General features: G+C 37.0%; 1 protein-coding gene across 2 annotated transcripts in view; it reads left to right on the forward strand.

Moving 5' to 3' along the window:
- Positions 1–14,577, forward strand: part of CPNE8 (copine 8) — a 108,724-nt gene that overhangs the window by 28,531 nt on the left and 65,616 nt on the right. The window contains exons 4-7 of one of the 2 annotated variants that reach the window (XM_075709165.1): positions 5,648–5,751; positions 9,589–9,628; positions 12,393–12,395; positions 12,700–12,776. In XM_075709165.1, the coding sequence (XP_075565280.1) occupies positions 5,648–5,751; positions 9,589–9,628; positions 12,393–12,395; positions 12,700–12,776 (224 nt within the window). The remainder of the gene's footprint in view (positions 1–5,647; positions 5,752–9,588; positions 9,629–12,392; positions 12,396–12,699; positions 12,777–14,577) is intronic. The other variant, XM_075709156.1, reaches the window with a different exon arrangement.

A 14,577-nucleotide genomic window follows, 5' to 3' on the forward strand; every position in this document is an offset into this window, starting at 1 on the left:
AGCTGATGCTAAATTTAGCTGGGAAGTGTAGACTGGTGATGTTTAGAGGCCAGCATTCTGATGTCATCTGTAAGATAAATTTTAATAGTAATTTGTCAGTTAAGTAAGTAGTTATATCAGTTTAATGTGAAGGAATCATTTGTGTAGCCTGTGGAAAAAAGTAAATACACCAAAAACCTGAAGCCTCAATTAAAAAAACAGTAGTTTAAAATAATTTAAAGAAAAGTTAGCAGTGCCACTGTTTTCAATCTCTTGAGTTTTGTAACAATTTCAGTGTAACTGATGAGAGATAAAGGTAGCAGCATAATGGGCATTCTGTTAGACCTTCTCTGGTCTCAGTGTGACTTAATCATCAGCATGTTGCATATTTATCTTCTTTTACTGTTACACTTGTCATGCATTTTAAATCAAGTCCAAAAGATTTCTGAAGTGTAACATGATTATGGTGTAATGTGAAATATTCTTTACTGAAAAAAATGCAGATTTGAAAGAACAAAAAGTACTTACAAATTTATGATATTTTACTGTTTAAAAAAATTAAAACTGACATTTAGCTGCCATTTTAGAACTTTTTTTTTTCCCTTTTGAAGTAAGTTTTCCTTCAAATTCATACATAGTTCTATTTCTAATGGAACTATAAAACTTAAAAACCCGAGATACGAAATATGACATAATCATGGAATAATTTAGGTAAAAGGAACCTTTGTGTTATCCAGCCTCCTACTCACCTGCTGTGTCTGGCTCATCCTCCTGATCCATGCAAAGCCATCTTCAAAATTAGGCCAGGTTGCTCAGGGCCTTTCCCAGCTAAGGTTTGAAATTCTCTAATGGCAGAGACTGCACAACTCTCTGGGCAACTCATTCCAGTGCTTAATCACTCATTCTGGAAGAGTGTTTCCCTATATCCCTTCATAATTTCCTTTGTTGCAACTTTTGACTGTTGCATCTTGTCCTTTTGTTGTGCTCTCTGTGAACTGTCTGGCTCTCTCTTCTATAATGCTGTTCAGGAAGTGGAGGATGGTAGTGGAAATTGATCCTCTGTAAACCTTGTCTTCTCCAAGCTGAATAAACTGAGCTCCATTGGCTTTTCCTCAAGTTGTGTGCTCTAGCCTGCTGATTGTTTTGGGTTTTGTTTTTTTTTTTAGGGTCCATTTAACTGAACTGCCTCCAGTCTGTTGATTCAGCTGTACTTAGAGCCCCAAACTGTACCCAGTTTTCCATGTGGGGCCCCACATGTGTTGAACAGAGGGGGAATAATTGTTGCCTTTGATCTGCAGGCTGTGCTGACCCCAATACAACCCAATGTGGTGTTAAACCCGCATGGCTGCACCAGGACCTTTTCTGCACAGCTCATACCCCACCACTCAATCCCCAGTACCAGTACAGGACTTCAAATTTGTCTTTGTTGAACTTTGCGAGAGAGTCCACAAGGCTGTATAAATAAACTTTTTTTTTTCGTCTGAGGTGACTGTCTGTGTCCCCCTCGAGTCACTATCAATTTAGTGTATGTAGGATCCTTTCCCTAACTATGTGTCTGTACCTTGCTTTTTCATGCACCTGTAGAAGTTGTCACTTAGTGACACTTAGTATCTTCCATCTGAGTGAAATGGAGAGCTTTTTTGAGTGTGCAAGCCCAACATCCTGTGTTGCATTAGGGACAGCATTGCCAACAGGGCAAGGGGGGGTGAGCCTTGCCCTCAGCACCAGTGAGACCATAGCTGGAGTGCTGTGTCCAGTGCTGAGCTCCCCTGTGGGAGAAAGATATGGACATCCTAGAGTGGGTCCAGCAAAGGGCCACTAAGATGTTAAAAGGACTGGAGCATCTCCCATGAGGAGAGGCTGAGGGAGCTGGAATTGTTCAGCCTGGAGAAGAGAAGGCTTACATTTTATCCATGTTTATAGATACCTGATGTGAGGCAGTAAAGAAGTCGGAGATGGACTATTCACAGCTGTGTCCAGTGGAAGGATAAGAGTCAATGAGTACAAATTGAAATACAGAAAACTCTATTTAAACATAAGAAAAAAAACTGTTTACTGTGATCTTATGCTGGAACAGGTTGCCCAGAGGGGTTGTGGAGTCTCTATCCTTGGACATACTCAGAACCTGACTGGACAACCTACTCTAGCTGATTCAGCTTTGAGCAGGAAGGTGGAACTGGACAATTTCCTGAAGTCCCTTCCAACCTCAAGTATTCTATGATTCTTGTCTGTTTTCCTCAGCCATTAATTTTCTTTTCCTCTGAATGGCTTTACCAAAGTCAAGTATATCCTCCTGCTGTGCAAACTGGCTTTACTATTCCAAGAAGAATCATACTGTCAGAAAATGATCTGTTTATGAAGGTGTCAAGCCAGAGGTTTGTCAAGAGAGGTATTAGTGCCCCGAAATGGACTCTTCTGATGAGTTATCCTCTGAACTCAGTTATTTTGGGTTTGTGCCTTTCAATTTAGATGATGACTTTGGCAGCAGAAAGTAAACTTTCTTAGGCTACAGCTCCATGTGTTCTTTGTTTCTATGTGTCTTACATGCATATAGAAGTGTAGGTCCCACATGATTGAAGATCCTCTTACTCTCCTTCAGGCTTGTCCCAATCGGAGGATTTAAAGAACTTCAGTAACCTTTCTTTTCCTGCCTGGTGATTAAGGAGTCTCCCAGGACAATTTGCTACTTGAATCTGCACAGGCTGGGAGATGTTTTCATGGATATCTTTGTATATGTGTGTCTGATTCTGTTGGCCATAGCATGAGAGACTACCAGAACTTAATATGTGTTCTTTGCTTACTCGCTGTGGCTCTCGTAGCTTTGTCAGTTACAACACAGTCATCCTTGGATCTTCTTTTTGAAGGCCCAGAGTCCTTTGCTTCTAGAGTAGGTCAGGGTTTATCAGATTTCAGTACTAAGGGTAAATCTCATCTTTATGCAGCTGATTCCAGTCTTTGAGAGAATTTGGACAGTTTGCTGTAAGAGTGCAAATGGAAGAAATAGGACATTTGAGGGGATAAAAATACACAGATGAGATATATTCCTGTTCAGAACTGCAAAATGGATGGTCCTTATGACCCCACTGTTTTCATTTCTCATCCCTGGTCTGATGAACTGCTGTTTACTGGCTTGTGTCGGAGAGTGGCTTCTCATTTTCAGTGCATACCTTCAAACAGTACTAAATGCTTAGATATTGCTGCATATTTCATTTTATCAGCCATTCCAGCTTTCAGTTTTTCCTGGCTCCAAAATTGTTGAATGTTATAAAGCATACAGCTCACAGGGGAAGATTTTATTTGTAAACAATGAGATTTATTTGACCTGGAAACTGATTGGAGACTTTGAATGTACATAAAATTTGGACGCTACTATTCAGAGGAGAAAGAAAGTCCCTTTAGCCTAGGCAAGTATTCCAGCCATACTTGTTCCCGTAGAAATTTCTACCACTGCTGTTGTTTCTCATTGATTAATACTTGGCCATAGTAGTCACCAGTGTTGGTTCAAGAGGGCGTTTTTTACAGCACTCTACCTGTCAACTTTATCTCAACGTTTCAGAGAATACCTTGACTCAATTCTCAAGAGACTGACTTTTTTCATCCAAAACAAACAGTAAGCATCAAACTATTTGTTCATGTTCTGATCTGTTTCCAGGATCATGTGCATCCTGTGCTAGTCCTGTTTTAAGAGACTCAGGGGGTTTATTTTGAATATCCACTACCTTCATCACTCTGGAGAGCTTCTGGAGATTTCTCCTGCCCATGCCTGTATAATGCTTACCCCCTTCATAGCTATTGCTTTGGCTTAGGAGAGCTGAAGAAACACAGTGATTGCTAATGAGTAAACTTGCTTTCTAAACAACTTATGCCTTAGGACATATTCGAAGCCGCCTTGCAGGGGATATCAAGGTTCTAGTGAGACCAGGGAAGCATTCCACCTAGGTTTTAAGAAATGACGTAAAGTCTTCACAAAGGAGTATGCTAATTGACACTATATGTTAAATATTCTTTGCCTTTTTATTTGGAGATGGTATCGATCATTGGGAAGATAGTTTTGCTTCTCTGTCTTTTATAGGAAGTGCTGGCATATGGACATCTCTGCATAAGACTGTCCCAATTGACATCTCACAGCATAGCGAAAGTGAAGGTACCAAACAGGATTCAAGCACACTCTGTAAAGATGCAAATCACCACTGTGTCACTTCTGAGGATTGTTCCTTTTCCTGAGACTTTATAGAGCTGTGTCTTGAAGATGTGTTGACTTTTGTTGAACATTTTATTGTACCCCCTTTGGGCGGGTAGTTGCTTTTTGCAAAGCAGTTGTTCTGTTAGATACAGGCCTGGTTCTCCAGGTGACCTGTCTGAATGAATGGTGCTTGGAGCCAGTCCCTGCAGTTTGAATGCATGCCCGCACAGTCATTCAAAGGAGAAAAAAGCATTGCTGACAGTAATGGAGTTTCTCTAAAGCACACAAATAATGTGGCTGGAGTTCTTTACCATTTTGTTTTAATAAGAATCAAGCAATGAAAGGAAATTGCTTAGTTTTGAGAGGAAGAGACAGTGGAATATGCTCTGACCTTTCATACCACATATATGTTAAGGATGCAAGGGCCAGGATAGGGAGGCTCCTGTGGGAGGCTGAGGTGCTCTGTGCAGGTTATAGTGGTTAGATTCACATCCGTGATGTGGAAACATTTTTAGGAAAGACATCTCAAAAACCTTCAGTTACAAGAAGGTTTATTCTTTCTTTATCCATGTTTATTGATTTAGTTAAGTCCTGTCAATGAAGATATTGGCAGTCTTTGAGTCATTCAAAAGTCTCTAGTCTCAAACTGCAGTTTTGAGGAATCCTTAATGATGATCTTTCAGCAGACTGTCAAAAAGCTTTTCAGTAGGCTATATTCAAATATATCTTGATATGTTCAATGTGTAGGACAAAATGAAATGCTCATTTAAATAATAAATCATTCTTTTTTGTTTTGTTTTCTGAGTATCTTGAAAGAACAGCTAAAACTAACAAAATTATTGTTATTTTTATGATCAGTCATTTATATCTGTGATTTATATGAACAGAAGTAAATAAAAAAATATTATTTTTTTTTTAAATTAAACTATTTTCAGCTTGACAAGAGCTGAGGCTCTTCCTGTAAACACCAAGAAAGAAAAGGCATTTTGCAGAAAGCTCAGAGAGAGGAGAGATGGAGAGAGCTGAACTAAGGTGAAATAGGAGCTGGATAATGCAAAAATAATACACTTCTAATGGAAGGACTATGTTCCCTAATATTTAAAGCTATCTGAAATAAGCCATACATGTAAGCTTTTGCTTGCTGTTGTCTTTTTTTTTTTGAGGAAACAGTGGATTTTTATGTTACTGAATTTCTTCCCCAAATTTTTGTGGATTCTCATCAGCTTTGGGAGCTGATGTTTATAAAGTTTAGGTCATATGATACGGGGCATGCACCACGCTTTATATTGAAATATGAGGTCTTCTGCCAGTCTATCTTCATCCACAGATAACTATTCATGTGAACACAGCCATTTTCTTTCATGGCATCTGCTTAAAAGAATTTTTTACAGGCTGTCTCGTATCTCACATATTGCTGGTATTGGCAGTCTACTTAATTAGACTTTATTATAGCATGTGGCTTAAACTTATACTTTTCTTTTACAGTTTGGAAGAACAGAAGTAATTGATAATACTTTAAATCCAGATTTTGTAAGAAAATTTATAATGGACTACTTCTTCGAAGAAAGAGAGAATCTGCGATTTGATTTGTAAGTTAACAATCTTTGACTCTAATATGGCAGCCTCTGTAAACATTTAAGTTTTGTCCAGCATAAAATTAACTTGAAAAGAGATAGTATCTATTGACATGGAATACATTAATAAACATGACTGATTTAGCGTTGCTTCCTCATAAATAAATGTGTAACATAATAATGACTGAGTTTTAAGAAATTGGCAGGTGTTAACTAGTCAAAGTACAATCATACTCATGATCATTACTTTTAGAAAATAGTTAGGAAAGCCAGGAATGTCAAAATGTTAAAAAGTTCTTGCAGCATAGCCGTTAAAATGGGTATGGACATACTGTCCAGAAATAAAATATTGTGCAAGTAGTACAGAGCCAAAATTTTCTGTACTAAAATAAATGCCAGTATGCATCTAAGTGTAATAAATTTTAAGATTTTAAAATGAAACCAGTTGTTCTAGAAGTAGATGGCTTTTGACATTATTCCAGATGTACTCATTTCATTCCACTGGTGGAATTGGTTTGATTTTCACTTTATTCTTTGGAAAATAGAATTGAGAGTCCAGTCACCAGGTCACCTTGCATGTCATCTGTTACATTTCACCCCATTCTTATTCTTTCAGCCTTTGTAATAATCAAGCTTATCTTGTTTTTTTAATTCTCATGCTCTTTTTTATTAGCAATTCTTCCTAACCTTGCCCTGTGAGACAGCACTTGAATAACCCTCATAGATAATTAAGGGAAAGCCATTCACTCAAGTTTTGCAGTATAGTATGTGTAGTGGCCACTATTTTTCTTTACATGTTCTTTTTAGTTGAAGAACCCTTTTCCTATTTCTTTTCATTTCCTTTACAAGATGTACTTTAGCTTGAGTTTAGTCAATTCTTATTTTGTGTTCCTAAGATTTCTGCCTTCATGTGTATTTCTTTTAGTTTATTTGTTCTTGAGAAAGATTTAGGAGAATCATCTGTTAAGTTACTCACCGAATAAATATCAAGAAAGATACAGTGTTGTCTGCCTTCCTATACTTACTCATCCTAAAGATTGAGGTCTCCTGATGTGCTTTATGGAATTGCAACAAATCCTACTCAGGTGTTGATTATAGTAGTGGTAAGTTGTAGTATTATCGCTTCCCAATTTAAAGTTATGTTGCAAGTTTGCCTTGATATAGAAACTGCATTTATTGCATTTCTGTCTTGTAGACAGCAAAACAGATGAAGAAAGAGTTCATAATTTGCCTAAAATCTCCTGGCAAGTTCATGGTAAAGCCATTTTTAAATCTTTTAGGCTTTAGTCGCAATGTGCCATTTTCTTATCCAAGTAGTTGCTTTGAAGCAACTCTGACAGTATCTTGATTTTTTTTTTTTTTTTTGCCCCCTCCCTCCCCCCGCCCTCCCCCGAGTTGCTGGAATACAAATCAAACTGTACATTAAGCAGGGCATAAAATAAATAGGGCAGTGATCACATTAGTGACGATTTTTCCCATAGCAGTGGAAGAAAAAGTATGACACCCGATAGATGCATGTCAGCAATGTTAATAAAGTTATGTGTAGTTTTGCCGATTTTGTTTTAAGTTGCCAGCGGGATGTACTGCTCTTAAATGGCAGCATTTCCTATATCGTGGAAACAAAAAACCCACCATGTCTAATTTTTCTTTAGCTGTATATGTCTTTATAGCATGTCAGAATGCTTCCTCAGTTAACAAGTGCTGGAGAGATGAGTGAGGAAAAAAGTTCCATTGTGTTCAATACACAGATAGCAGCTAGCTGTTTCCATCTAGACTTCTCAACTGTTTCAAGGAGTGAAAGGAAATACTCAATGCCAAGATAGATCAAGGTGCTTCTAGATGGCTAGGTACAAATTCTTTTGTCTTCACCATGGAAGCCTGGTGCAGACTTTATTTTTTATTTTAGAAGTTGGGTTTAATGTCATTAAATCTGCTGAGTGTAACTGTTGTCTGCTATTTAAAATAACTTTAAGTAAGAGTTAGTCACTTTGTGAAATAAAGGTTTCTCCTCCAAGTGTAGGTAAAGCATCCCAGCTGGGTCTGTGTAGGAGTCTTGGTTTGGTTGCCTCTTGCTCCTCGTAGGATGCATGTATGTTATGGGGAGGAGGCAGTGCAATAGAAGAGAAGAGCAAAATGAATGAACCACAAAAGAGAAAGCTAGGTTCAGTCTAGGCAAAGGAAGGAGAGCCTGTAAGAACTTCTGGATAAGTGCTATCTGAAAAGGACTATTCTGAAAGGAATACAGTCTCCTGTTTGATTCTTAATGCACTAAGAGAAATGGACTCCTGTTTATTTATGAAAAGCTGTAAATATCAAACATACTCTGCACTTATCAGAAAGACCTGACTGCTTTCTGCTGCTGTTCTGGATTACCTGGACGCAAGTCTATTCTCAACTCAAAGCTGAATAACTGTTTTTAATGTTTGCCTGCAAGTGACCACAAAGCCATAGTCTGTGAATTTACTTTAAAGCCCTGTTAACAATGATAGATGAGAAATGAAATATTGTAGAACTCAGCATTAAAAATGTGAATCTCATATAGCTACTCATGGATTAAAACTCCAGTTTAGATCAGGAAAGAAGCATCTTTGGAAAGCTTCTTTTTTTAAATTCCTCAGCAAAGTTGTGTACTACCATTGGCCAAAGTGTTATTTTTCAAAGAAAGAAACTCCTCATATGATTCATACTTCTTGCAACAAAAGTAAGTGGTGGGTATATCTCTGATTTTTGGTGTTCTGATAAATGAGCATGAGCCCCCTCCTAAACTGTCCACCAGTGTCTTGGGCCCCTTTCTGTTCATATTTGATGATTTGTTACTATTTTGCTAGTGAAGTAGTTCTTTGTTTTAGTTGTGTAGCTAGGCCTCAGGTCAAATTACCAGTTGGGTTTTTCTGTTCAATTTCACCAGACAGTAGGCACTTGATTTGTTTTTTTTTTCTTTAAACTCATGTTAGTGATTTTTATAGTAATTCCTTTGTTTGCAGATATGTTTCTAAAACTTTGACTGTGCTGCACCACATCCAGCTATGCTGTGGTATTTCTGTCCTCCTGACTTGTGATCTGGTCCGTAAGGCATGCCAACAACCAGTTGTGGCAGGACAGCCAAAGGGATAGCATACCACGCGGTGGGAATGGAAACGTGCAGCGGAGGCTGAGATGGGCATAGAGGATGCTTTTTCAATTTAGTTACTGGTACTGAATCTGAATGTAGGATTTGATAAGAATATTACTGTGGACTATCTGATAAAGATGGAAGGCTATGAAAGTATAGAGATTGGTAATCCCCCAAGAATTTCTTACTTTTTTTTTTTTTTTTAATGTCTCTTGAATTCACAGAGTAATTTTTTTGAAATCTGACTTGATAGCGGAAGGGAAACAATGGCATTTTCTAGCTGGAGGAAGAACAAGATTATGATAAGCTGAAAAAAACTAGTCAAACTCTTGCTACAAGCAATTTAGTTTATTGTCAGTTATTTCTATTTAATTAGTCAAATGACTGAAAAATTACCTAAGAAAATAATTTACAAGTTTGTTTTCTAAGATAATTTTTTATTTTTGTTCTGGTTTTTGGCAGCTTTCCTTGTGCAAACAGAAATACCAGAATAATATCTCTTAGTAGCCTGCACTTTGTTGAAAACTATTTCATTTCCAATAGCTAGTGAACCATAATCCTATAATCTGTGATGATTCAGTTTGCCTTCCTTACTGGTGAGACTTCTATTCACATATGTGTTTGTGTAAATTTCACACATTGAAATAGGTGAAAGAATTGTTTGATTTTTGTTTCTTTATATTGTCCTCAGATCTGTCATGTGGCAACTCTGATATAACTTTTCTTTTTTTTTTTTTAAGCTATGATGTTGACTCAAAGAGTCCTAACCTATCAAAACATGTAAGTTTTTTCTTGCTGTGATACTTTCTTGTGCTGAATTGCTTATGCTTTCCTAAATCTGTTTATTTTCTTTTGACTGTTAAGTATTGCCAGATGCATAGAGACAAATACAGTGATTGTGCTGTGGTTAATAACATATATAATGCTCGTGAGTATAATTTTAATGGGACATTCCCCCTGTAAAGAGTATAATATTTAAGCACACATATATAACTTTTCAGATATGTGATACACTGCATTTTGCTGATACTTCTCTGGGTTCTAAAAATTGTAAACATGTTTTGATTGTGTCCCACTTAATATTAGTAGAAACCTTTTATGCTCATGTCATCTTAAAGTGGAAGGGGTTTAAATAGTAACTTTAATATTTAGAGATGTGAGAGTAGAATTCAGAGGCTTCTGGGTGATTTTTTTTAGATAAATACAGGAGGGCTTTGGGAAGAGAACCTTTAAGAGTCTGGAGCAAAGGAAAAGAGAATAATGGAGGGAATGTTGTGTGTGTGTGTGCTTCACAGTGAAAAGTTAACACTTCTAGCCATTGCTCTCCAGTTAGATCCTCCCTGTAAAGATCTAAAGCCCCTGGCAAACTGTTATCCATCTCTGTCATCATGGAAGGGTGGTCTGAATAACTGCAATGCTAGCTAGGAGGATGCAGAAAACAGAAGTTTTCCCTATGCTGTCTTCAACAAGGATAAAGCCTCATCCTGGGCTTCTGCCCAAGATTGTTTGCACTTCTTTAGTAACCAGTTTATCTGAATTCTTTTATTTTTTCCTAGAAGCATACTTCTTTGTACAAAAACCTCATAATGAAGTTTTAAGAAAAAAGATAAGACACAAGATAAGTTAGTCACTATGGAAGTGCAAACAAGGATATATGCAAATATATAGCCTAGATTTCATTGTCTGATTACTGGAACAGGAGTTGAAGGTTTGAGTATCTTGCTGAGCCCATGGGGAAAAAAAGGACAAAACAATGAGAAAACAAACTAATGTTCTTGTGAAGACTGTTCAAGTAGATCTTGAATTACATATGTGCCTGTTACATTCTAATTAGTACAGGCTAAGCATACTCAGATGCATTAGGACCTGTTTTTTTAAACAGTGCCAATTTCCTGGAGTCTTCAATTGTGGAGGGAAACATTATTCTTTAGACATTAACATTAATAAAAAAAAAAAAATTTTCTCTCTATATGATTGTCTTTAAGAGGAAATCTGTACAAGCTGGCATAGACTTGGTATCTGTGCTGAAGACATCCAAACTATGCCATATAATATTATGCACACGAAGAAGAAGATGGCTCTGAGAACCCTGTGAAAGATGGTAGCTAGAAATGTGTTTTCTTACCCGCAGCAATTCATTTCCATCATTTCCCAAGTGCTCAAGGTTCGGCTGGATTGTTCCTTTTGCTGCCAGCTTCCTGTGTCTCTTTCCCGTAGCTCTTAAGACTTTGGGCGGTGAGTAGGTAGGAAGCGAGCAGAGCTTTGCTCACATGTGTGCACTGGGAGCTTGGTGTTCCTGAGAAGTGTCAGGCCAGTACTATTTGCATAGCTAGACTGCTCATGTGTTGTAGTCGCCTTGTGTGGAATGCCATCTTCCCTGTTCCTAAAAATGTTGACCCATTCCTTTAGAAATACTGGGAAGTGTCATTTAATAGTTGGAACAGTTTGGAGAATGAAGAAAGAGTCAACCTGAAGAATTTCTATTTCAGTGACTCAGTTTTGGCAAAATGAGAAGTAAATGAAGCAAGTTTTATAATGAATGTGTGAAGTAACCAGACTAGACAGTGCTGCCATTGTAGTTGTCTGTAATAATGTTTATAAAACTGGCTACCTGAAATTAGACTTTTATGTTCATGGTAACTTCCTGACTTAAGAAAAAAAACAGAGTAATGAACAATTGTTAATAACAGACTGTGGAACTAATAGGAATTAATCATAGAAACTCCACCAAAAAAAAAGAAGAAAATTGTGGAATACATGGTTTCAATGTAGGAAATGGTGTTATTTTAGAATGTCATGCCTGCTGTTTTTAAAAATGAATGAGGAGCTGAGTATTTTCAGTTTAATTTTACCCATTTTAAACGACTTAATCTTTTATGGAAACAGTGTCACAGTGTCAAATCAGTTAAAGGACATAGTTCAAAAATTTATTTTTTGCAGGGTTATTTTCCTCTTCAGTGGGATTAGTTCTCAGATCCAGTTCGCTATATGGACCCATAACTAACACAGCTCAGAGATGGGAATGAGTGGCCTGGGCTGAGAGAAGAGTCAGAACTACTTGTTACAGATATTTGCTACTATACATAGTACCATAAAGTTAAGGTTTGCTGTATAGGAATTATAGTGTCTCGATTCTCATTACCTTTTGTGAACAAATCTCACAACGTACTGTTACCACTACTGCCAGTGATGCTGGGAAGAACAGAGCTAGCAAGCTCTTTTCACTTGCCAGGAGTTGGACTGCAGCATAAAATTTTTTTCAATATACATACAACAGTTTGAAAATCCATTCATATTTTTGTACTACTTATGTTACAGGGAGATATAATATGAAAATTAGCTGATTTTAAGCCATATAGTTAAATTATAAAACATGAAAATAAAGTCTGTCATTAAAGCAGTGCTTGTGTGTAATTGTCAGGATGCTCGTACAGATCCTGCACAGGCTTGAATTTCTGCCAACATAATTAACTTCCAAGAAATTAATAGAATTGGTGTAGAATCACTTATAAAAGAGAAATCTATTAAAATGCTCCAGGTAAAGAAGGTAAAGAAACAGTCATGTTTCTAATGCTTTTAATTTTTTTCCATCTCAGTTTCATTTTTGTTGATGAAAAAGGCAATATAAAAACAGTAAGTGGAGTGCATTAGAATTACTTCTGTAAATGTAACCCAGTGTTATGTAAAACATGTAATAGTCTGTTTTATGATTCATTATTGCATAATTATTATTAAGATGCGATGTTCAGCAGAATGTGTTCTACAATAGTGAACAACCCAGATAAATGGGAAACCAAATTTGTTTCAATGTGAAATATGAGTTCTGAGTTTTTAATGTTACTGCTTTTCAGGATTTTTTGGGACAAATGTTTTGTACACTGGGAGAAATAGTTGGATCACAGGGGAGCAGACTGGAAAAATCAATTGTGTAAGTATGTCATTTGTGAATGTTGGATGAATATGTACTGCTTCATGAGGTGAGAGTTGTGGGGTGTTTTTTGCTGTGAGGTGTCTTGATATACGGAATTGACAGACATGGCTTCTAATAAAGAATAAATTGTTAGGTACAATAGACGTCTTTCTTTATAGACTATGATAATTTAATCTTCAATTTGGACAATTAGCAAAGGAATTGACTCATCCAAAATTTTTGTCAACTTCATTACATCTTGCATTAGAAATAGTTTGAGTATACTAATCTTAAAAATGTTTTTCTTCCTAGTTTGCAAATTAACACATCGTAAATCTTTATTGCCTTTTGTTCAAGCATCAAGGAAGAAAATGGTCACTGTTTCAAATCCAAACATTCCTACTTGTACTTCTATTGTTCCCAATAATACAATTCCCAAACAATGAGACAATCCAGAGTATCAAATATTTTTTATTTATCCTACTAAATTTACCAAAAACTTTCTTATGATCAGTGGATTTTTCTCCCACTGAGAGGATTTTGGTGTTTGCAAACCATTGTTCATAGGGATGTACAGATATTTAAAATATGAATCATTTGAACAATCTTCATTTTCTATTCCTAAATGATATTTGAGTAATTGAAACTATTTTACAATTTTTATCTAAATGTATGCTACAAATTCACATATGACATTAAAAGCAAACATTTAAAGGTGTAGCTGGACATTCCATGTGATGGTAATATCTTCTGATTTGGAATTTTTGTGGATTTTTTTTTTTTTTGTTAATTTTCTTCCTAGTAGTTGGCATAGTGCTGTGTTTTGGATTTAGTAGGAGAAGAATGCTGATAACACACCGATGTTTTAGTTGTTGCTAAGTACTGCTTATGCCAGTCAAGGACTTTTCAGCTTCCCATGCTCTGCCAGGTGCACAAGAAGCTGGGAGGGGGCACAGCCAGGACAGCAGACCCAAACTGCCCAAAGGGCTATTCCATACCATATGATGTCATGCTCAGTATAGAAACTGGGGGGGTTGGCCAGGGGGCAGTGATTGCTGCTTGGGGACAGGCTGGGTATCGGTTGGCAGGTGGTGAGCAATTGCGTTGTGCATCACTTGCTTTGTATATTATTATTACTATTATTATTATATTGTTATTATTACTACTACTGTTTTACTTTATTTCAATTATTAAACTGTTCTTGTCTCAGCCCAGGAGTTTTCTCACTCTTACTCCTCCAATTCTGTCCCCCATCCCATCGGGGCAGTGGGAGTGAGCGAGCGGCTGCGTGGTGCTTAGTTGCTGGCTGGGGTTAAACCACGACAGATAGTAATTGCAGTGCAGTGAACGATCATAAATTTGGTTACGCTGTCTGATGGAGCATTCTTCTTGTCCCATTTTACTGGGTTCATTATGAGTTATAAACCAGGGTTACTTCATTTACTTCATCACTGATTTCCTTATAAGGGCAGATGAAGTTTTCAGGCTTAGCAAGCCTTATATTGTTCTGGGCCAAACTTTGGTGAAAACACCACACAGGGCACATATAAAACTTTGTATTCAAATAACAAGAACCAGGATCTGGATGAACTACAACAATTTTCAAAATTCAGAATGTACTTAGATATATAATTGCACATACAAGAAAACTCCCTAATCGAGTTGTATTAATGATGCATTATTAATCTGATGTGAAATTCTTAAGAAATATGTTCCTAGCTGGACATGTGTTTTAGTTCTTGATGGTGAGCAGTTCGGTTGCATGGTTTGACTGTCTACTTGAGCACGCAAACACTATCCTGTCTATTGGGACAAGAGG

The sequence above is a fragment of the Pelecanus crispus genome, chromosome 1 (assembly GCF_030463565.1).
Source record: "Pelecanus crispus isolate bPelCri1 chromosome 1, bPelCri1.pri, whole genome shotgun sequence".
Taxonomy (NCBI): domain Eukaryota; kingdom Metazoa; phylum Chordata; class Aves; order Pelecaniformes; family Pelecanidae; genus Pelecanus; species Pelecanus crispus.